The 23156-nt window shown below is 39.3% G+C and overlaps 2 protein-coding genes across 14 annotated transcripts; one reads left to right on the plus strand and one right to left on the minus strand.

Moving 5' to 3' along the window:
• Positions 1-27: 27 nt before the first annotated feature.
• On the plus strand, positions 28-14687 carry LOC306886570 (F-box only protein 34-like; the record flags this gene model as incomplete). Of its 10 annotated transcripts, none has more annotated exons than XM_079443769.1 (4): positions 28-254; positions 8001-8154; positions 9901-9990; positions 11481-14684. In XM_079443769.1, exons 2-4 carry the CDS (start codon positions 8063-8065, stop codon positions 13564-13566), a joined length of 2268 nt encoding a protein of 755 aa, XP_079299895.1. In that variant the 5' UTR covers positions 28-254; positions 8001-8062. The 10 variants fall into 10 exon arrangements, with proteins under 10 accessions (XP_079299895.1, XP_079299899.1, XP_079299902.1 ...); XM_079443776.1 differs by lacking the exon at positions 9901-9990 and adding an exon at positions 579-664 and having other exon boundaries at positions 85-254; positions 11481-14687; XM_079443777.1 differs by lacking the exon at positions 9901-9990 and adding an exon at positions 585-629 and having other exon boundaries at positions 85-254; positions 11481-14687.
• LOC306886571 (beclin 1-associated autophagy-related key regulator-like) lies at positions 14679-22658 on the minus strand. 4 transcript variants are annotated; one of them, XM_079443782.1, is made up of 11 exons: positions 22539-22643; positions 22187-22460; positions 21620-21682; positions 21497-21539; positions 21295-21376; positions 20884-21121; positions 18233-18456; positions 17770-17887; positions 17379-17469; positions 17206-17291; positions 14679-16525 (listed from the first exon to the last, which is right to left on the minus strand). In XM_079443782.1, exons 2-11 carry the CDS (start codon positions 22330-22332, stop codon positions 16228-16230), a joined length of 1389 nt encoding a protein of 462 aa, XP_079299908.1. In that variant the 5' UTR covers positions 22333-22460; positions 22539-22643; the 3' UTR covers positions 14679-16227. The 4 variants fall into 4 exon arrangements, with proteins under 4 accessions (XP_079299908.1, XP_079299907.1, XP_079299906.1 ...); XM_079443781.1 differs by having other exon boundaries at positions 18218-18456; positions 22539-22627; XM_079443780.1 differs by having other exon boundaries at positions 22187-22645.
• Positions 22659-23156: the final 498 nt, after the last annotated feature.

Raw genomic sequence — 23156 nt, forward strand, 5'->3', positions numbered from 1 at the left:
TTCGTTCACGCTCGCGCGCGTGTCTTTATGCGCGTGCTCGCCATATACGAGGCAGTGTCCGCTGCGCGCTCGTCTGATCTGATCACACACGCGCGCGCAGACATGAAGCGTCGAGTCCTGAAGGACACACGACTTAAAAATTATGACAAGATGAGATGAATTCACCCGAGTAAAGACACAAAGAGACGAAAAGTTTCCCCCTTCAGCAAGTCAGTTCACCTCTCCATTGCGACTTTTATTCTATTTTTGCTCAGGTCAGTTTTTAATCTTCTTTATTTCCTTATGTTTGGCTTATTACTCCTAACGTTACGTGTCAGTCATAAATACCTTTATATGTAGCGTTAACTGAGTTTCAATGGCTTTAACTTGCATATAAAGTGATGAAAATGTAGCATTTATTCTTTGTTTTTTCCTCGATTTGTCATATGCTGAGCGGAACTAGCATTTAAACACCCCCAAAACAGGACCTACATCCTTATATAGACTCTAAATGACTTATTGTGGTTGACTTATTGATTATGCATGTGTATTTAAGAGCATATAACCGTTTAAGTACTCTTATTTTTCTCTTCTTTAAGGAGCAGATGTATGTGATGGCGTTTCTGTCAGTTAGCTTTAGTGCTAATGAGGTTAGACGCCTCTATATTACATTTATTATTTTGAGGTTTGTTTGTTTTTTCTCTCTCTTTTTATCCATCTGTCTATGTTTGTATATTTTCAGTGACATTTTTAAAATTGTATAAGTGCAAATGACTGATGTTTAACTTGTGGTCCCTAATTAATAACTTTGTCAACTTTTTTTTTTTTTTTTTTTTTTTTTTTTGGTGCAATGGTCTATTGTTTATGTTTTCTATGTTAATTATTTTATTTATTTTAATTTCAGTTTCAGGTTTGTTTTTATTCCTTTAAGAAAATGTGCCTTACATTTTAGAGAGTTTTAAGCTACTTCAGATTTACAGAGCTATAATGTTTTTAGGTAAAAAATTTTTTTTCAAAAGCCTTTCTGACTCTTGAAGGCTTTCAGATTACATACAAATGAGAATTTAGGCAAACCTGATGAATTCGACCCATCATAAGCCCTATTATGAGGATATGATCACACATACATGCTGATTATGAATATATTATTGTATGACTTCTATAGAGATTGTTCTACCCAATTGCTGTAATTTAACCGAAACACACACATCATGGTGTCCATGTGCATTAGTTGATCTGAGAAATCATGGTTAAGTTGTTGGAGGTGAGTGAGACACTAAAAACATATAATGTTTAACTACTTGATTACACTTCTGAACTTTGCACCTGTGGAAGGTGTTAATACCAGCAGCTCAGTCTCACCGGATACAGTAATAATTCAACCAATTTTGACAATAGATTAAGTGTATTAATTTGCTGATTTAATTCGTTGTTTGTCAAAATTAAAAGTTACTTACAAGTATTTATTTATTTTTTGTTAGGCATTTTTCAGACACAAGGTTATTAGACACTTAAAAACATGATTTATACCAAAATCAGTCATACAAAAATAATCTCTAATTTTTTTGTAGTCTGTGCAAGTTTGCTTTCTTGAAGTCGAGCTTGCAGCCAAATTTTGATCTGAAGCCTAGCGTGTTTTTAACAGGTCAGTTGTTACCAACAGTGGGCTGATCCGCAAGCCTTGTTTTTCCATAATGGGGGAGGTGGAAATGAGCATTTTGAAACTCTACAGTTTTGTTAATTGCAGATCAGGAGTTCAAAGAGTGGCTTTTATCTTTGCTGGTCAGCTGTTATGCGGCATGTCAAAACCAGGCCATACATCCCGTTAAAGATGTGATAAACGTCCTCATACGTATTTGTCAGATGATGATGTGGTGGTGGGGTAGTTTCGTTTGTGGTCGCAGCAATTTTCTGCTGTCCTTTTGTCATCCTGTAGGCCATGTTTACACAGATTCATTTGTTTTCACTTTTCCAGGTTGTTTTATTTTAGGTGGGTCAATGCAGTCAAGGTGGCACATTGTTTTCTGGAAGGTCTTTAAATGTAGATTTCAGTCGTATCTTTGTGAACAACCGGAGAGCTGCAGAACATGCGTGAAGTTGTTTTAAAGCAAACGTACATTTTGCAATACACAACCTGGAAAGTTCAACACCAACCTGAACAGTAAATGACTCTTAGATGAGATAGTGTTTGATACAGAGGCATACCATAATTGTATAGTGATTACATACAAATTAAGTTATTTTAGTTATGATTTAAGCAACTGGTGTCATGTTGAAACATGCAGAATTACAGCAACTCTCTTTTGACGGCTGCCTTATGCAATGCAGTGAGAATATACTTAGTTAAGTGAGCACTTCATAAAACACAATTGAACCTGACCACCTGTTTGAACGCAATGAGCTCTTGCGAGGGAAGTCTGACAACTGGACTACTTAAGAAAACCTGTTTGGCCACTCGGCCTGGAATCATGTGGCAGACTAAAGGGAAGTGTGAAGCAGAAAGGTGTACCTTACCTCACTCTGAAAACCACTGAAAGCTTTTATACAAACCTCTCGCAGGGAAGAAATACCCAGCAGGTTGGGACAAGCTTTTGTCTTAAACATAGGCAGGTCTGCAATGTAGTTGGGAATGGGATTGCATTGCCCCCTTTGGAACTGGGGTTTAGTGTGTTTTTCATTAAGCCTGAAATGCTTTGATGTATTTGTGTGGCAAAAATTTGTGTCTGATTAACTGCATTATTTGGGCGGCATGTGAAATCCAGAGCCTTTGTTTTCCACGAATATTAATGCATTCTTTATGCATGCACTTTTCCTGTCTACCTCTGAGCAAGTTCTTTTGTTTTTGTTTGATATGTTTGTGGGCAGAAATGCACAATAGAGATATACTAAACTACAAAATTCACCCAGTGATCTGCCTGAATCACTAATGGACTGAATAATTGGGCTGTTCTTTCAATATTTATAATGATTTACAATGACAAAATCCAGTTAAACAAGCTGAGCTCATTTGGTTAGTTTTATATAAATTCACATTATTGTATTAGTAATTGAAAATGTTCTATTTATTTATTTATTTATATTTGAATGGTGGACAGTCACCAGCATATGACTTCTGTAAGATACCATTAAACATGTTTTACCGCCATATTAGAATGATTTCTGAAGGATCATGTGACTCTAAACAATGGAATAATGATGCAGAAAATTCGGCTTTGCATCATAGGAATAAATATTTTAAATATTATTAAAATAGAAAACACTTATTAAATCGTAATGATATTTCACAATATTATTTTTTTAACAAATAAATGCAGCCTTAAGACTTATATAAAAAAAACATAATGTTCCCATCCTCAACCTTTGATGGTAGTTTATATAAAAATGCAAGTTGTCCTGTTTTTTTTAGTTTTTTTTTTACTTATCCATCATACACAAGCTAACTTTAGAGTATTTTTTTGTGCATGCTAAACTCGAAACATTCCACAGGGAAGGACTCATTGCAGACACTCTGTTGAACCCTACTAAGAACATTAGCGTAGCTGGCACACCTTCTTAATGAGATCATACGGCTGTGTTCACATGTCTGCTCATTACAGATATTTATGACAGTGGGTGATTTAATAGGAGAGCGAGAGAGAAGACAGATAGCAGTTACAATGGCAACAAATTTGTCTTGGAAAGCCGACTGCGTTAGGTGTGTTCAACGTATCAGGTTTCAGCAGGCGAAGACCGTTCAAAGGCCTGGTTTTGTCTGAGGTAATGCAATGAATGTATAACGGTGCTATATTTTTATGCTGCTTGTCCTGGATGGTTACTTTGGGTTGGGCTGTTGATATGCTTGTTGACCTGACCTGTCTATTCCTAGTATGGTGTCAGAGTAGCAGCGTAGTATTTGGCAACAGGATGATTGCACATGCACACACCCTTATCATGACCGGTCGCTCAAAGTGTCACAGAAGCAGTTACAGAGCATGTGTGAACTTCTATTGAGATCTGGAATTCAGAGCCATGGCTGTTGGGAAATCAGAGGCTCTACAGGTAGTTGTTGATGTCTTCATTAAGGACTTTGAGGCGGATTGATTTGTCTTTGTTGTTAGCTTGCTGAACTACTGATGACCTCTTTCAAAGAAGTTCAATCTGCTGAGTGGTTAACATTGGTTGGTTCTTGGACTATAAGATAAAGTCTTCTGGTATCATATGCAAACATTGAATAGGTACACAAGTCTGTTTGGGAGCAAACACTTATTTGTTATGATAATCTTATGCTGAAGTTGCTGCTAAAATTTAAAAAGAGTGTTTTGGCTTTCATATTTGTAGTAGATTTAGAAATATAGACAACTAAGCTAACAGTTTAGTAATTATTAAATATAAGCACATATGTATTTGGGTCAGCAATCAAAACAACAGTGGACAGAGAGGGCAAAGATAATCGCGAGCTTGTTTGTGAGTCAAGAACGTGCAGGAAGGCAACTTGAGAAGGCAAATCATTGCACAATAGCTCCACCACAACCCATCTACAGCTCAGTGATGGGAAAAAAACTCCCAAGTGCTTTGATTTGAAAGCGAACCAAATCAAATATAAAAGTGAATGCTGTCCATATGCCAAGTGCATTGAAAAATGCATTGACTCCCTTTGCTGGATTTGAAATAGAAAAGCACAGAGTTGCTTCAGTGTTTCTGAGGAAGGGAAGTTGTACTGAAGAACCGGTGGGAAATTGAAATTCAGTCTGCTGCTGTGTATTAAGATGGGATAAATTTTAGGACAAAAACATCAATGTTTATTAGTACGCACTTGTTTGTTTTGGTTGTTTTTTTGGTGAATAATTTGATTGCACATAGCATCTTTTAAGACAGTGCAGAAAGACCAGTATATTTTTTGTTTATTTATATGAATAGAATTGCATTGATGGTTCTTTTTACAACACTTGCATGTATGCTGTTTATAATATGCAAATGATCTGTATACACAGAATAGCCGAATGACCAAGTTTACATGCTATGTGGAATACTGTATCCGTCAATGCAAAGCGTTCAACTTGACCATTTAATTCCCTTTGCGATTACTGCATTTGGATTATCAACCACAGTTAAATTTCTCTTGACTCACAATTTGCCCAAACTGAAAATATTTTTAATTATTTTATATCTCAAATTTAAGCATGCATAGTAATCTTGACATAATGCATACTTTTTTTGCATTCCATTTTTGACAAATATTTAGCAGTATACGTTGCATACTTTGCAGTGTGCAATATTTAGAGTTGAATTCTGAATATGCCGCTGCAGACATATGACATGTAGCCTGTCTTTATCCCTTTTGGTTTGGACCAAAAGCTCCAAGACACTTTCTACAAACTCAAAGGCTCCTCTGTTTGAAAGAGCAGCTGAAAATTCTTGGGGCTTGTACCGTGAGAGATGCGTGGTTCTTTGATTTATGTTCTTACGTTTTTACAGGGCCTGAGATCTGGAAAGATCTATGAAAGCTATTGTAGCAGCTGGTCTGTTTTAGACGGTCTGGAAATGGCATTGTGTAAGCTTAGCAGCCGCCCCACCTCTCCTTTTGAATGACTGCCATTGTTTTTGGAAAAGCGCAAGCAAGTTCAGGTGAAGGAAGTGCGATATGAGAAGTTCTCGGGCCTTTAAAGGACTTTGTATGTGCATTGTGCAGTTATGTGTGTGTATTTCAGTGTGGCAATGTTTGTCTCACATCTTGTTTTGCTTGCATCACTGCACGTAAAGTTTGGAAAATGCGTGCAGGCAGATTCTGCACTCCGACCCTGTTCTTCAGCGAAAGTCCAAAAGTATTGATTATCTTTTCCATTTATAGGCATGCAGAGATCTTGAATAGCCCATTGGCTCCTTATCAGACCTGGGCTTATTTCCTCCGGCAGGCGCACACGTGCTTGTAAGAGGAGTCCTCCTGTCCCGGCCAATCACAGCTGCTTAGGTGAAATTCTGGAGGGTGTCAGTCAGACCAATAAAACCACGTGCTGTGCTGACGACTGTGTACATACTATCCTCTGTAATGGAATACTGTGCAAATGTCGGAGCGGCGGAATTTACAATGCATTGACTTGCCAAATAGCTTGGATGCATGTGAGTAAACATAAAAGACACGCATGTACAACATTGTTGTAAGGATAATTTTTTTGACGCTGCGCAGGCTTTTAGGTGGTTGCTCGGTTGTGAATTTGCCTCAGGAGCTGCATGAACATGCTAGTACTCGGAACGCATGGATAGAAAGAGGAAATGAAGTTATCTCTGCTTTGTTTTGGTCTGTCCGTTGAGACCATGTAATCTTGTCCTCAGTGGTGAGCTCAGCCAGTGTCCGTTTTATGGGCTTATGGATGGGACACGGGGATAATGTTCCAAAAACATCTTTTTTCAGGCTTATCTGCTTTTCATGGGTGAAGTATCTCTTTGAAAACAAACTGCTTGGCTGCTTTTCGAGCCCCTGGAGAGGGAATGGGCATAAGAAATCCAGAGCCATGTGTTCTGTTCAGCTTTACTTCACATGCACTTATCTATGCCGTTTTATTTACGTTTCCATATTATGTCTGTCATAATCTTTTGAGCTGCAGTTTGACCTTCAGATTGTGAATTTTTAATATCATTTGACATGATGTACTGTTGTTTTTTTGGGGGTTTTTTTTGCATTGAATTTGTATTGAAGTAGTTGAAACATTTTGCAAAATTGTGGATTATATCTGAACAGTTTCTTAACAAAATGATGCTCTACCTGTGACCCAATTTGTTACCAATTCAGGTTATTAAAGCTTTCTCACATCAGTGTTCTCGGCCTCTGATCTAGGTTTTTGTGTCTGTTAAAATATAGCCTAGTTATTTTAGAATTACACCCTCACAAGTGCTTGCTGCATACTGCATTGGCTAAGTTAAACTGTGGTCACATTAGGCTTTGTGCATGCACAATTACATCGGACCCTTCACACTTTTGCAAATTATGCAGATTTGAATTTTACCCACGAGGTTAATCTGTGATGCATTGGTTAAATGTCTTGTGGAAATTTGCAGGTCGGAGTTAACCAAACTTGAACTTTAGTATGCATTGGAAGACAAAACTTTCAGGCCCTCTGTGGCCATGACTCAATTCTTTTTGACATGAAATACTCCATAATTGCCATAAGACCCCATAATGCATCACAGCCATAACCACGCCATCTCACTGGAATGTAGTTTAATGTTCTGTTGAGGCACAGCATTTGTAGCCATTGCAGGTGGTTAAAATTACCACTACAAAATACTTGGGGTAGATTGTAAATGTATAGATTATACACTTGTGTCCGAGTGTGTTTTTGTTCACCACTAGCCAGTTTGCAGAACCTTTTAAAACCTGAAGCACTCGTGAGTGCGTTTACGTGTACAACGTGATTCTGCTAACTTTCAAAAATCAGCTCATGAAAACCAGGTGCAAGAAAACATTACAAAATCATCAGTGTTTTCTCCTATGTTGGCATTATAATTGATAACGAATAAGCTGGAATAATGGGCAAAAATCAATGTGTGCTGATTAGGTTCTGCTTAGTATGACCTACACAGTTATAAAAAAAATCTAAAATTATGAACATTTTTAGCAGATGTTAAAAAGGTGACTTGCAAATTGTGAATACTACAACAAAAGCTTTGAAAAAAGTAATGTGAAATGCTGCAGGTTTGAGAAGTGATTAGAAAAGCACCAAATATGAGCTAGTACAGAAATGATGTAGAAGAGACATTGTGAGACCACAGAAAGAGAACTGAGAGGCGTTAACAAAGTGTTTTAAAAGTTAACCGACACGAAAGAATCTTTAGATTCTTTTACTGCTGGTAGAACTGCCCAACTGTACAAACCAATAAAAATAAATCTGCAATAAATTAACTATTCTATAAAGTACTATAGTTGTCAGTAAGTTTATGCCATAAGGGTCTTGTTTCAAAACTGTCCTTGTATAGACTTTGTACATGTGTATACACGTTGGAAAGACAAACTGTTTTAAATTTTGTCCATCATTGTTGTTTTGCAGTGAGGCTGGAGTCCTGAGCCCTTCTGTTGGGAGACATCGCTCCTACTGGAAGGAGGAGCCTAATGCCTCAGAAATGTGAAACTATCAGTTACTGCAGCCCCACCCCTTACCGGGAACCACGGTTACGAGCCTCCAATCCGCCATCAGTCTGGAGGTAATTAGTACTTACTGCACTCAAGCCTATACATGACATCACACATTTTGAGGGTAATTTAATGGTAATTCACTCGCATTTGTTTAGAATGAATTCACTGTTGTTTTTCTGGAAATGAACAGCAGAAACCAAAAAACTCTTGCATCTGTTCATCATCATGGATGTCGCCCTCTGTCCAGGTTTTTTTTAATTAATTGTTTGGATGAGACATCCGACATCGACACTCAGCAAAATATGTTTTCATAACAAAAACTTTAAAAGCATTTACAATGTAGATTTGGCATTAATTTGGTGTTGAGCTGTGGCAGAACTGTTAGCACACGTTGAGCCATGGTGCTCATGTAGAGAGTTTTCCTTCCTAATGTATCTGTCAGTAAAAGAAATGCTTCGCTTTTAGCATATTGTGGGGTGGAGAAAAACTAGCTGTTCTGCGTGTTTACCTTCACAAAAAGTGAGATCCTGTTCCCATCTCGCTTTTAATTACCCCGATGTTGTCTTGTCTCACTAAGCTACATGAGCTATAGACTGCGGCAACACGCGGCGAAGTGTGCAGACCCAGATGCTCAGCCTTTTCCTCAGGAAGAACAACAGTGTTACAACATAATTGGAGCAAAGTAGACTTCATAATCGTGACCTCATCCTTTTTCGTTCCCCCCTCCATCCCCATCATTTGGACAGGTCCTCTGGCAGGCCCCTTTTAGAGGAAGTCTTGAGCGTTTACAAGAAGAGGGGACCAAACAAATCTCCTGTTAACTGAAGCAGTGTGCTGATTTCAGTATGAGCTCACTTCATCCTTTGACATTACTCATTCTGATGTTTTGCTTTTCATTTGTGGGTATTTGTTTTCTTATTGCATAATGCTGTTGTGCTTTTTTTGCCCTCAAATTATCATTAACTCACACATGTGTTTTGGCCCGTGGTCTCAAGGAAACTCTGAGTTGTGGGTGGGTTGAGGGCAAGGGCTGGGCGGCAGCTGTATGTTGTTGCCAGGTTGTGTAATGGGTAAAAATCAGCATTTGAGGGCCAGATAGGAGCTGGTGTGCCTCCAGGGTAATCATACTCCTGTCCAGCAATGGTGTTCCTCAGCAAACTGGGAGGTTCTTTAGAGATTTTGAAGTAATCAGTACAGTTCTTTGTTTTCTTTTATGTGGTATTTTGTCATCCATCAACTTATGTCAAATTAAATGTTTAAACTTTTTGATGTTTATCATTTTATGAACAAAGGGGGGAAGCTAGCTAACTCAGTCCATTACCTTCCTGTATTCAGTGTTGACATTTTTAATCAGACAACCATTTTCTTTATGCCTGACCTAGTGTTCTCATAAGCACTGACTTCGGTACCAGTCTGTACTGAAATTTAAAAAATGTCCAATCAGCAGCCAACGGCAAATCAGCTGTGTTTAAAAATCCGCTCAACAGCACTCAAATGCTAGTGGGAAATGGAAAATTTCAAAATTTCAGTACCGACTGGTACCAAAGTCGGTACTTTTGACAACACTAGCCTGACCAAAAATTGTCCAACTGTTGAAGTTATGTAGGCCTACCTCTAAAGATAATCTACGGTATTTGAGCTTTGCTAGAACAAAAAAAAAAAGGGCAAGAACAGGAAGTCTGAGGCAGGGTTGCACCAGGAAATGTGAGCGTGCCTGTATCCATGGACAATCAAAGCCACTGTTGACTTGCCTTTTGTGTTGTCCCACTTTTTGTCCAAGACACCAGCTCAACAAAATGATTCTGACCTTACAGATTGGCCTCTCCTGCTGTTTGCCATAAAGGAAGCTTGGCACAGAAGGAGATATGCTGGTCTATGCAAGCTTTCCAAGGACACACCAAATGGTATTCTCGCTTCTCAGTGGACACGTTACTTTCCATGTTTACCATCAAATGAATGGCTGCAGCCCCCCCCCCTTTTTTTTTGAGCAAGCAAGTCGCCTCCTACTCTCACTTTGGCTCTGAAATAACTGTCCACACTTCCCAAATGCCATCCCATGTTAAGTCACGTGAGAATCCCCAGTACCACTTTATCAGGTCTGAATCTGCAGTGGAAGAATGCCTTATATGCACTTGTGTCTGTGAGAGTTCGGTCCTCCCACACATAGATACTGCTGTTGGCGGTGCCGCAGGCTTGTTTGTAGGGCAGCTGGGTCTGTGTCAGCTGAGTGCTTGTGTAAGAACCCAGCTGTGTCTGGACCTGGGTGGCTCTGCTCCCATTATGTCAGCCTAAGGGCCAGAGGGAACAGCTAGCCCTTGTGCTCACTGTGATACTTCTTCTGCTTGAGGAGTTATTTGTCATTTTGCACGTGCTATATAATCACGTGCTCAACACACTGCTAAGAACCTGCTGCATTGATGGCTTGCACCAGCAGATTTTTTAAGTTTCCATCTTTAAATTCTTTTGTGCTATTTATTCTACAGTTTTATATCTAATGTGCATGAATAAAATTTCCAATAAATAAATTAGCAAATAATAAAATGGGCATATGAAAGAAATGACTTTTTGGTATAGAGATTTTCATTGATTAAAGACTTGCATCCTTAAGAATAGTTCACCTAGTTTCCAAGCCTGTATGATCCTTTAACACAGAAGAATGTTCAGCAGAATATGTTGCTTTTTTCCCCATGTGGGACAACTTGTAGTAAACATGGACTGTCATGGCTTCAAGTCAACTTTATTTATAGAGCGTTTTATACAATACAGATTGTGTCAGAGCAGCTTTGCAGTTTTAAACTGGAAAATAGTGTTGCTAATGCAAGAGGACAACAGTAAACACTAATTTTTTTTCAGTTATAAAGTCAGTTCATCATTGATTCAGTTCTGTCATCGTCCAGCTCAGTTCAGTTCAAATAGTATATAATCAAGTCGATAATATTGTATTGCTTGAAATCAAGTGTCCCCAACTAGGCAAGCCAAAGGCGACAGTGGCAAGGAACCCAAACTCCATTGGTGACAAAAATGGAGAAGAAAAACCCCCTGGGAGAAACCAGGCTCTGGCAAGATGAAACCAGCATGGCGTGGTTTAATTCCAGGCTGCAACACAAGTCAGATTGAGCAGAGGCCTTGTCCGGTTCTTGTGGTTTTGTGCCAATCGCCATCAAATCCCATTTGACTTTTCCCATATTTAAAGTCTTTTAACGCCATATAAAACAAAATTTTGTGTAATTTGTGTGAATGGATTGAAAGATTCCTTTTAAGGTGCTTATGCTACCTTGGAATAGTAAAAGTGTTTTTTTGTTTTTTTTTTTACCCTTTTAAGATATAATCAAGTTACAACTTGTGGAACACCTTGTATTTGTTTTAAAAATTATCTTTTATCACATTTGCTTAGGTTTACCACCATGCACCTCAAGCCATACCCCAGACCACAAGGTAAAGAGATACATCGGGAATCTGTGCACGATGGAACAAGAGGCCTCCATGCCGACCAGCAGGGAGTGCTCAGGAAAGAGTGGGGCGTTCGCCAGGCGTGTGGGCTCATGGGCTCCCCTGGCAACGGCACAGCCAACCGGTGTCCCCTCAGTGTCATCTCCACCAACACCCTTCGATGTGGCAGTGGGAGCAATGCACCAACTCGAATTAGTGGGGCCCGCAAGAACAGAGCATCCTCTCTCAAAACATTTACCAGTTCTTTAGTTCTGCTCTCACATTCAACTGGTTTGGAGAATGAAAGCTCACTTAGGATCTACCAAGGAGAAGATGCAGATGGATCTTTGGATATATGGGCTGTCATTAAACCTGGGAACACTAAAGAGAAAATCGCCATTTTTGCATCTCAGAAGTGTGGCAGTACTTGCAGTAGTGTTGTTGACAACCCCTCAGAAACAGAAGCCATTGCCCCAGAGCTGCGGACTGTCTCCGTTAAAAACAAAGGCTGCTGGGATGGTGACTGGTCTGTGGCTAAACGCAGGAGAAGGTCTGGAAACTCAGACAAGTCTATAAGTATGGAACCTTCTTCCCCAAAAACTGAAATACCGCAAGTATCTCAACAGGAGACACTCAATGAGAACATCGATCCTTGCAAAGGAGTTGCAGATGATGCAGTCAGGACAGAGGGAGAAGAGGATGAAAAGACACTTTCTGTGGTGGAGATGGTGGCATACTTGGAGCAAAGAGCCAGCGACCAACAGGTGAGCTCCAAAGTCCCATCCTTACGCAGCACCAGCACCATCACCATCACTTTATCCAAAGTTGGAACCGTCCCTCAGCCTGCAGAGCAGCAGTCCAAGGTTGCAGAAAAACTGGAGGTCCAGGAAGACGAAGGAGAGTCTGTTCGAGTTCTGGATATGGTGGCCAAGTTGGAGTCGCAGTGCCTGAGTAGACAAAGCCTCCGGGAAGGTGGAGGAGACCTCTCTCGAAACAATAGCTTACGGAGGAAGGTGGGGCGTGTGCTTCTGGCAGGGTCAGAACCCTACCTGCTGTCATCTCAACCAGTGTCGCCTACTGTCCCTCAGGACTCTAGAGTTGAGAGTGTCCCAGAGCAACTGGATAGTGATTTAGACAAACGGAGTTCCCCACCTAAGACCCTTGAGTCGATAGAGACCTCGCAGTGTGGGCTTGATACCTGCTCCCTCAAGGACGTAGAAAGTTCTTGTATCTCAAGAGAGGAAACTAGCACAGCTGTTGAGACTCTGCAGTCCTCACCAAAGGATGCCATCTCAGAGTGCAGTGAGGAACCGATACCAGGCGTGTTGTTCTTTGCCATATCTTCTCCTCAGTCTCTGAAGGAACATCACCTGCCCTCTCCATCAAAGCGCAGATCACCGAACAAAGAGCTTTCTAACATCCAGGACCTTGAGCTTTCTGTCGATACTTCAGTGTCTTTCAGAGAGGAGATCAAGGATGGGCTTGTGGCCGACCAAAATCATCAAACCTTTGAGGAGACAGAGAGAGGAGAAACTTTCATAGTTAGTCAGGAGCCTGTGCCTTTTCCATTACGCCGCCTAGTGTCTCATGAATTTCTTGAAACTCGCTTCAAGATCCAGCTGCTTTTGGAACCACTGCAGTACATGGCTTTCCTGCCGCACCACATCATTGTAAAGATATTCTGCTTGCTGCCTACTGAGAGCCTGGCTGCCCTCAAGTGCACCTGCCATTACTTTAAATTTATCATTGAGAGTTACGCCGTACGGCCGGCGGACTCTCGTTGGGTGAGTGATCCACGCTACAAAGACGATCCCTGCAAGCAGTGTAAGAAGCGGTATGACCGTGGTGACGTATCACTCTGCCGTTGGCATCATAAGCCCTACTGCCAGGCGCTACCATATGGCCCGGGCTACTGGATGTGCTGCCGCAGGTCTCACAAAGACACACCTGGTTGCAATGTGGGACTTCATGACAACCGCTGGGTCCCTGCCTTTCATAGCATCAACATGCCAATTTACAAGAAAAGCAGGGACACTGATGAGGATCTGTAGTGTGCCAGAAAGACATCTGCAGTGTGCGTTTTATTTCTGAGGCCTGTGTATAAGTGAGAGTAGCTAGTGTGAATGGGCTGTGTGTTGCCAATGAGCATGTGCGCTTTTAATGTATAGTGCTTACAACCAGGTTGCTGAAACTAATAAGAAATTGCTGGGTCTATGAACTTCTACTCTGCCAACCAATCACTAATTCCCCTGTCAAAAACCCTCCTCAGGTCCTTAATGTTGTTCTGCACTTTAACCTTTAAAGATTGAATTTTGCAGAGTTCTATCTGGGTACTGCTTGATGATTTTTACTTCGAGTAAGCATTGACTAACTTATTTTTTCAGTTCAACCACCATTCTTTTTCTGTGCTTCGTAACACACCCTGACTGTATTTCCTGCACTGATGTTGACTAAGTCTGCAATGTTAAACGTTTTTGAGCATTTACAGTTCTGTATATCTCCCAACGTACTTGCATACGTGATTAACTCATTGGCCAGTAGGGAAACTTTAAACGAGGGCACAATGAGTTACTGACACATTTGCTCCATTTCCCTATCTCCCGTTATCATCTCTTAGTACCGCTAAAAAGTCCTGGGATGTTAGGTGGCGAAATTACTTTGTGACTTGATGGGATTGACTTTGAGATTGTTCTGAGCCCAGATGTTTACATTGTACATAGCACAGATTCCTATACATCATTACAGGGTGATCAATGATGGCACGAGTGTGGCGTGAAATGCATTTAATCTTAATATAGTGTAAATTGCCTTGTTCGTTTTATGCTGTCTTTTTGTGTTTGTAGATATCTATGTGAAATGGTTGCTCTTGTTTTGCAGTGGGACTCTTATGATAAACCCATGTGAACGGGTAGTGCATATTCTTCTCATTTTAAGTATTGATATCTCCCTTGTATGATGTATTGTTTCTTTACAAGAAACATTTGAATGTGGGAAGAGAGTTTCTCCGTCTTGACAGTGAAAACCTGAACATCATCTGAAAAAAAGAAAAGTTCATTGCAATATACTGTTTTCCAAAGTGTGTCAGATTTGTAAAAATTGTTAATGACATTGCTGTGCTCTGCCTGTTAAGGCATTTTATTTCAATAAAGTATATCTTGGAGAATTTGTAACCAATGTTCTGCTCTATCCTTTTTTTTCCCCTCTTATATACTTACACAGCATACTTGTATTAATCAGTTAAATCTTGTATTTCTATTAGATTAGTGTAAGCATGGTTTGGTTAAATACAAGCTGATAGTTATTACTTTTTGGTGATGTCTTGGGTTAGAACATTTGAATTTATAGTACATAAATCTATTAAAAATGCACATCAATCCTAACTGGGATTTAATTTAAAAACTTTAGATCTAAACTTTACATCCATTAGCTTTCATTTTGGTTCTTATGTTTCAAGCCTTGACTTCAAGTGCACATTCCTGAGTGGAAGATGTTACTGAGCAATAAAAAGTGGTTTCCAATGGAGAATAAGTGGGTCAAACCTCAGATTTAAGTTAGCTGGCAGTAAATTGTTTAAAAACTGCCTGCCTTTGTCAGTACTTTCAAATCATGATTTAAAAAAATCTTAAATTTTAAATTTACCCTGGCATTTTTGAGACAAAGGTCTTGAGCATACTAATGCATGTTCGTATGGATTGTTGTATCACTAATGTTTTGTTACCAATAACAGAAAAACCAAGTTAATATTTGGTGCACATTTAACTTTCCTTTAATGCCTTTAAACTTGTATAAAATGTCCTAGGTAAAAATCCTAGGGTTTGAAATGTACTCACACATACTTGAGTTTTGCTTTCATGTCTTGTAGGAGAGTAGAAATATAATGGAACTGAGACCATATACTACATATTTAAACAATTCCTTTTCAAAGTATATGTATGCAGGAATAATTTAATTATTAATTTCCTATTGCATTTCAGAGAGGTATTCTTTTTAATAATTGAAGTCTGCTAATACAAATAAAACATTTCTACAATGAAACTAGGTAAATGTATTTTTTGTCGACAACAAAAGATGGTGAAAAAATAAACTTGTACATAAATCATAAGAGCAAACAGACAGCCAGCCTCTCTCCCAATGGATAACAAAGCAGGATATTTCTGGTGGTTGAGGAAATATAAAGGGAAAAAAATTAATTGTCCATAAAATACAATTCCTCTTGTAAATTTTTAATCTAATAAAACAAGACACACCAATAATATTTGCCATTCTATCAGACAAGTCCAGCAACATTTATACAGTAAGGTTCTTTGAGGAGCTGGTGAAAAGGTGCAATCCATCAAACAAACTCTAAAAGCAAAGTCTGCCCAAGTGATGCTTCGAATGTGCAATTTCTGCATCAATGAGCAAACAAAAATATTTGGCAATGTACACTGGATAAAGTTGACTGGTGTCTACAGTATAATGTGAGCTACAAAAGATCAGAAATGCAAACGTAGTTCACTACACTCTTCCGTCCTGCAATAAAACCACACAAGAGTTGCTTCGCCAGATCACATGCTTCACTCTGGTTTTTACCACACATTTATTCAGTATGAGCAGTCAGATGAAACTTCCCTTTATTTCTCCCACTGGCCAAGCTGACATAAGTGAGGATGACAGTAATGGGGTGTTTGCATAGGTCTAACCGGTTGAACCACCCCCACATCCACCAGGTCTCAGCGCTGCCCGGTGTAGGAGCGGAACCAGGACGTGACGGAGGCAGCCGCAGAGGAGATCATGCCCCCTGCATTGCCAACTGGCTGGGACGCCTGCATGCCGCTCTGGGACAGATCCATAGGCTGGGAAGGGATGTCACAGAAGCGAGGGCTTGGAACCGTCTCCCAATCTGTGCCCAAGTCTGTTTCTTCATCCGTCACAGCCTCGTCTCCGCTCTCCTCCGCCGGTCCAGCCGCCTCCGGTTCCACAAACTCCATAGAGTCTTCCAAGTCAGCGCTCACCTCAAACGGCCCGGTTCTAGTGAACAAGTGTGGAAATGTTTGTAACACATTAGTTTTCCATAATATGACTTGCGCTACCATTCAAAAGTTTGGGGTCGGCAAGTTTTTTTTAAATGTTTTTTGTCTCATATGTTCACCAAGGCTGCATTTATTTGTAAAAACAATAACATTGTGAATTATTACTACAATCTAAAACAACATTTTTAAAAATATATTCCTGTGACACAAAGTTGAATTTTCAGCATCATTACTCCAGTCTTCAGTGTCACATGATCCTTAAGAAATCATTCTAATATGCTGATTTGCTGCTCAAGAAACATTTATTATAATTGATGTAAAAACCATGTTAATTTTTTAGGATTTTTTGATGAATATAAAGTTCAAAAGAACAGAATTGTTTTGAATTAGATTATAAAAGTCTTTAATGTCACTTTTGATCAATTTAATGTGTCCTTTCTGAACAACAACAACAAAAAAATTATACTGACGCCAAAGTTTTTAAACGGTGGAAAAAAATAAAGAAATAAAAATAATTATACAGGGAGTGAAAAAAAACTCACCAGCAAATAATTAAGACAACACTTGATTTTATCTATTGGGATTTATTTGGATCATAAATAATGGGCAATAACATACATCATGGACAATATAAAAGAAAATAGTTTCACTAAGGAACAGGACAATGTAATTTCTCACCTTCCAAGTTTCTTATTTGCTGGAGACACCAGAAACATTATATTCCTCAAAGTGTGGTGAGGATGAAGCAGCTCGCTGTCAACATGCTAAGAAGAATCAAGCATAAACATGAGGCGTGAGATCAGAATATGACTTCTCAGATCAGAGCGGTTTCAGCTTTGAGAAGAATTTACCTGTGAGAAGCAGAGATGCAGGATGTTGGTGTTGAGTTTGTTTACGGCACGGGTGAATCGGTAGCGGGTCAGATTATCACCGCAGAACTCACTGTACAAAAGACAAAACAGAATACAGGACATTTATTTTTATATTATAATAAACTACTTAAAAAAAAAAAAAAAGTATGAGGCAACATACTGCCCTAATGTCAGGGCAACATTTAGCATTTTCATTTACAATAACCACATGTAGTAAAAAAAAAAAAAAAAAAAAAAAAAAAACCTATATAGACATTTTAAAAATAAACCAAAAAAAAAGTGCCAAAAAGTTACTGAAACAAGTCAAATTAAAATTAAAAAATAAAAATACGAATAAAACTATAATAGACAATTAACATGCAGCTGTAACCTGTTGCACAATTTTTTCGGAAGGCTGACATCAAGAATATGAGACAGGATATTGATGAGCTGTGTAGCATAGCAGAGAGCGGCACTGATGGTGTGCGCCGGGTTGATGTGGTCCAACTCTACACAAGAAAATAAACGATTCTGTAAAATTCATTTGTTAAATATTTTCTTTCCTTTCAAGAGGAACAGAAAGCATTAAAACTAAATGTATTGCATTTTGAAAGGATGTAAACATATTTATATATATTTAAACATATCTATCACTGCACTGAGAAATAACAATCGGTTGGAATTTTAACGCCATTCCAGCTTCCTTGACTATTTTCATGGTGAGCAACAAGTTGAAAAACTATAAAAGATCAATTTTAAAAACCCATATAAAGCTTTTAAAGTTTGCTTTAGATTATAACTCTAAAATGGATTTAATGTTTGAGATGTACAGTAATTACCCATGAGTTCTGTACCTGGCCCCTGATTTCCACTCTTCTCCTCCACCCAGCTGTAATAGGCTGCACAGTCTCCATTACTGGGAAGTGTGACGTGTGGCCCAGTGATACTGATGCTCGTCTCTCCATTCTGATCGTCCCAGATCCAGCGGCCTGAGCTGTAGGTGATTCGCCTCGCCTCTGCGAGTTCACTGACGGTGCTGGAGGTCAGAGCAAGGTCATTCTCAGCCTCTGCTGGGTCCCTGCAGGCCAGAAATACTTCACATGATGCATTATGCTTTATTCATAAAAAGCATATTTATTATTATTATTGTTAGTATTAGTGCTGCCAAGCGATTAATCACATCCAAATTAAATGTTTTTTTTTTTTTACATAATGTGTGTGTGTGTACTGAATATATTTAGTATGTATAAATACACACACACGCATGTATATACTTAAAAATTTCTCTTAAATATTTATATATATATAAATTCTATAAATATATTAGTGCTGTCAAATGATTAATCGCATCCAAAATAAAAGTTTGTTTACACAGAATGTGCGTGTACTGTGTATTATTATTATTATTATTATTATATACATATACACACACACACACACACACACACAGTGGGGCAAATAAGTATTTTAAGTTTTCCCACAAGAACGGAGAGATCTGTAATTTTCATCGTAGGTACACCTCAACTGTGCGAGATAGAATATATAGAAAAAAAATCCAGAAAATCACATTGTATGATTTTTTTAATAATTTCCATTTTATTTCATGAAATAAGTATTTGATACAATAGAAAAATAGAACTTAGTATTTGGTACAGAAACCTTTGTTTACAATTACAGAGGTCAGACGTTTCCTGTAGTTCTTGACCAGGTTTGCACACACTGCAGCAGGGATTTTGGCCCACTCCTCCATACAGGTCTTCTCCAGATCGCTGGGCAACACAGAGTTTCAGCTCCCTCCATAGATTTTCTATTGGGTTCAGGTCTGGAGACTGGCTAGGCCACTCCAGGACCTTGAAATGCTTCTTACGGAGCCACTCCTTAGTTGCCTGTGTGTTTGGGGTCATTGTCATGCTGGAAGACCCAGCCACGACCCATCTTCAATGCTCTTACTGAGGGAAGGAGGTTGTTGCCCAAAATCTCGCGATACATGGCCCCATCCATCCTCCCCTCAATACGGTGCAGTCGTCCTGTCCCCTTTGCAGAAAAGCACCCCCATGCTTCACGGTTGGGATGGTGTTCTTGGGATTATACTCATCCTTCTTCCTCCAAACACGGCGAGTGGAGTTTATACCAAAAAGTTCTATTTTGGTCTCATCTGACCACATGACCTTCTCCCATGCCACCTCTGGATCATCCAGATGGTCTTTGGCAAACTTCAGACGGGCCTGGACATATGCTGGCTTGAGCAGGGGGACCTTGCGCGCGCTGCAGGATTTTAATCCATGACGGTGTAGTGTGTTACTAATGGTAACCGTTGAGACTGTGGTCCCAGCTCTCGTCAGGTCATTGACCAGGTCCTCCCGTGTAGTTCTAGGCTGATCCCTCACCTTTCTCAGGATCATTGATACTCCACGAGGCGAGATCTTGCATGGAGCCCCAGTCTGAGGGAGATTGACAGTCATCTTGAATTTCTTCCATTTTCTAATAATTGCACCAACAGTTGTTGCCTTGTCACCAAGCTGTTTGCCTATTGTCCTGTAGCCCATCCCAGCCTTGTGCAGGTCTACAATTTTGTCCCTAGTGTCCTTAGACAGCTCTTTGGTCTTGCCCATAGTGGAGAGGTTGGAGTCTGATTGATTGAGTGTGTGAACAGGTGTCTTTTATACAGGTAACGAGTTCAAACAGGTCCAATTAATTCAGGTAATGAGTGGAAGATAGGAGGGCTTCTGAAAGACAAACTAACAGGTCTGTGAGAGCCAGAATTCTTGCTGGTTGGTAGGTGATCAAATACTTATTTCATGCAATAAAATGGAAATTAATTATTCAAAAATCATACAATGTGATTTTCTGGATTTTTTTTTTAATATTCTGTCTCTCACAGTTGAGGTGTACCTACGCTGAAAATTACAGATCTCTCCATTCTTTGTAAGTGGGAAAACTTGGAAAATCGGCAGTGTATCAAATACTTATTTGCCCCACTGTATATTAAAAATAATAAAATGGGACATTTTAAAATGAATATATATAAATGTATTTCATTCCTGTGATGGCAGCCATTACTCCAGTCTTCAGAGTCAGCGTTGATGTACAGAAGGTTCAAATTATTTGAAATTAAATTAGTAAAATTGTCAATTTAATGTGAATAGTGAATAAAGCTATTCATTTCTTTCAACAAAAAAAAAAAAAAAAAAAAACTTACTGACCCAAACAGTAGTCTATTATTTTGCTGGTGCTTCAATGCTGATTTAAACAAAACTATACAAAGAATATGTACAAGACACATTTTAAGCTCCATCAATCCCCACATTAAGGCTGTTCTACTAAGCAAGCAGCAAAATGATTCTGTCTTACAAGTTAACATGTTCTCACATAAAAATCTAAGTTAGTTGACTATTCTAGAATGCATTGCAACTAAGCTATTGCATCCAAGGCCATGTGTAGTGTATGTTTGTGTGTATTTTAATGTTCATTAGAATATGTTTATGGTCATCTTATCTGCTCTGACCTGCTGCCCTGCTTCTCCTCCTGGATGTTGAAGATGTGAGTGGTGAGCTCCAGGATGTGCTTTCTCCGCACTTCAGCCAGGACCTCCAGCCTCACCTGCAGCTCTTTGGATCTCTTCTCCAGGAGCTCGCCTAGACGTTGGTTATGTCGCTTAATTTTGTCCCTCTTTTCCTGATGTCGGCTGGCCCTACGCTGCAGTCGCTGCCCTTCCTCCTGGGAGCGCAATAACAGCTCCCTTCCTAAGGTGAAGAAAAAGAAACAGCCAAGGCATCAAACAACAAATTGCTATTTTTATTTTTTAACCTTTTCTATTGAAAGAACAATCAAGAAAAAAAACTCACATAGTAGCTCAATGGGATTAATGCATGTTTACACACTTTTCTCTTGGGATCTTTTTTGTTGTGATACTCACCACTCTTCACTTCTTCATCGCCGGTACAGATGGCCTCTTTGAGTTGCTGGATTTTCATCTTGCATGACATGATTTTCCACCTCTGTGTTGCACAAAATACAAAACCATTATTGTGAGAACTTTCTTGAAACAGGCTTATAATTTCTCATCCTTTAACTTTAAAATCAAGCACTTAAAACAAAACATGCACAAAAATACTCACAAGCTGGTCTGCCTGGACCTTCTTGTCCATGGCTTTGACGACTCTGAAACAAAAGGAAAATTCAGACTGGGTATTATCTGTAAATAATGTTGATTTATGCATTTCACAATGCTAATATAATACCTCTGCTGAAGATTCTCCTTTTCATTTTTGAGCTTTTGTAGTCTTTCAAGCTTTTCTGAATACCTGATGGCAAAAAAACAATATAGTGAGTAATACACACTTCACTTGCTGTTTTATTATATATATATACACATATTTGTTATTATATAAATGCATTGTTACATTTAGCCATTTGACTCAGCTAAATTTATCCAGGTCTAAGTTACACATTGGCATATCAAAAACTGTCACAAAGTTTCTTTACAAAACGAAAATAAGCCATGACAACATTTTTAATAATGAGCTGGAGAAAACCTATTTAAATAACCAAACCATTGACTTCTGACAAGCACGAGAACGCATAAACTTAAACATCTTCGTTATCTGACAGTTTGTTTACAGAGTTAGCAACTTAGCATTCGATTCGAGGGCCATGAATTAGCTAAATTCTATCTAACGTGTTCACAAAACGCATATTAACGCCGAAAACACTTATGGTTAAATAAAATAAATAGATGTGTGAAAGCTCGATAAACCTGAAAGCTGTTAGCATAGTGTAAATAATAATAATAAAATAATTAAACACACCTCTCTGGGTTTCTCCCGTCAAAATACACGAAATCGCCGTTCTGGATGCAGCGGGCGCAGGTCAGTCTGCGTCTGGCCGTGTTGCAGAGCGGACATCTCTCCACGGCTACAAAGAGCCCCTCTGCATCATCCAGAGCCTCTACCATGACCGCGGCAGCAGCGTTCACGCACGCCGGCTGAAGGTGCTGCTGAGGCGGCTGTGGACGAACGGGCGCCCGGGTCTCTGATGCAGACTCTGGATGATCTTCACCAGGCCCCAAAGCCCGGGATTCACCTGGTAAGGGACAAGCCATGATGACACGGGCTCTATTAAGAATAGAAGTCCCTTAGAAACTATCACTGTGAGATTTACATGATCTGTGGTTGGAAATATGAAAATATAACCAGTAGTCCTGGTCCTAAGGTCTCTATGCCCATCTGAGTGCAGTGGCTGTCTGCCCTACGCACCACGTGACGTATGTTGTTTGTGTATGTTTTGTCACGTGTGTGGTGGTGGGGTGTCTTACAAAAACGACCGTGGTAACCATCAATCAATATCAGGGACCTTAAACACCATAGTAAAATAAGATATTTTTGTTATTGTAAAATAAAAATAGTATCCCCTTCATTTGGTGTGCATTTAAATTTTTTAAATTTGATTCTTGGATACATATGAAAACACACACAAACGTTTGTTTCTGTGAATTGTGGGGACTTTCCATAGACTATTATTACTTTTATACTGACCAAACAATATTTTCTATCCCCTAACCCAACCAACCATAAACCTACCCCTTAAAGAAAACCTGTTTGCATTGTTACACTTTCAGATAAACATCATTTACTATTTTTAATATTTTTTCTTCCCCTCCTGGGGACTGGCCTGTCAAAAATGTCAGGTTCCCCACAATAGCACACACACACACACACACAGAAAACAGTATTAAAAAAAGAATTGTTGCAAGTCAAGAATATTGGAGTACTTTTCACA

This window comes from Barbus barbus (assembly GCF_936440315.1).
Source record: "Barbus barbus genome assembly, chromosome: 20".
Taxonomy (NCBI): Eukaryota; Metazoa; Chordata; class Actinopteri; order Cypriniformes; family Cyprinidae; genus Barbus; species Barbus barbus.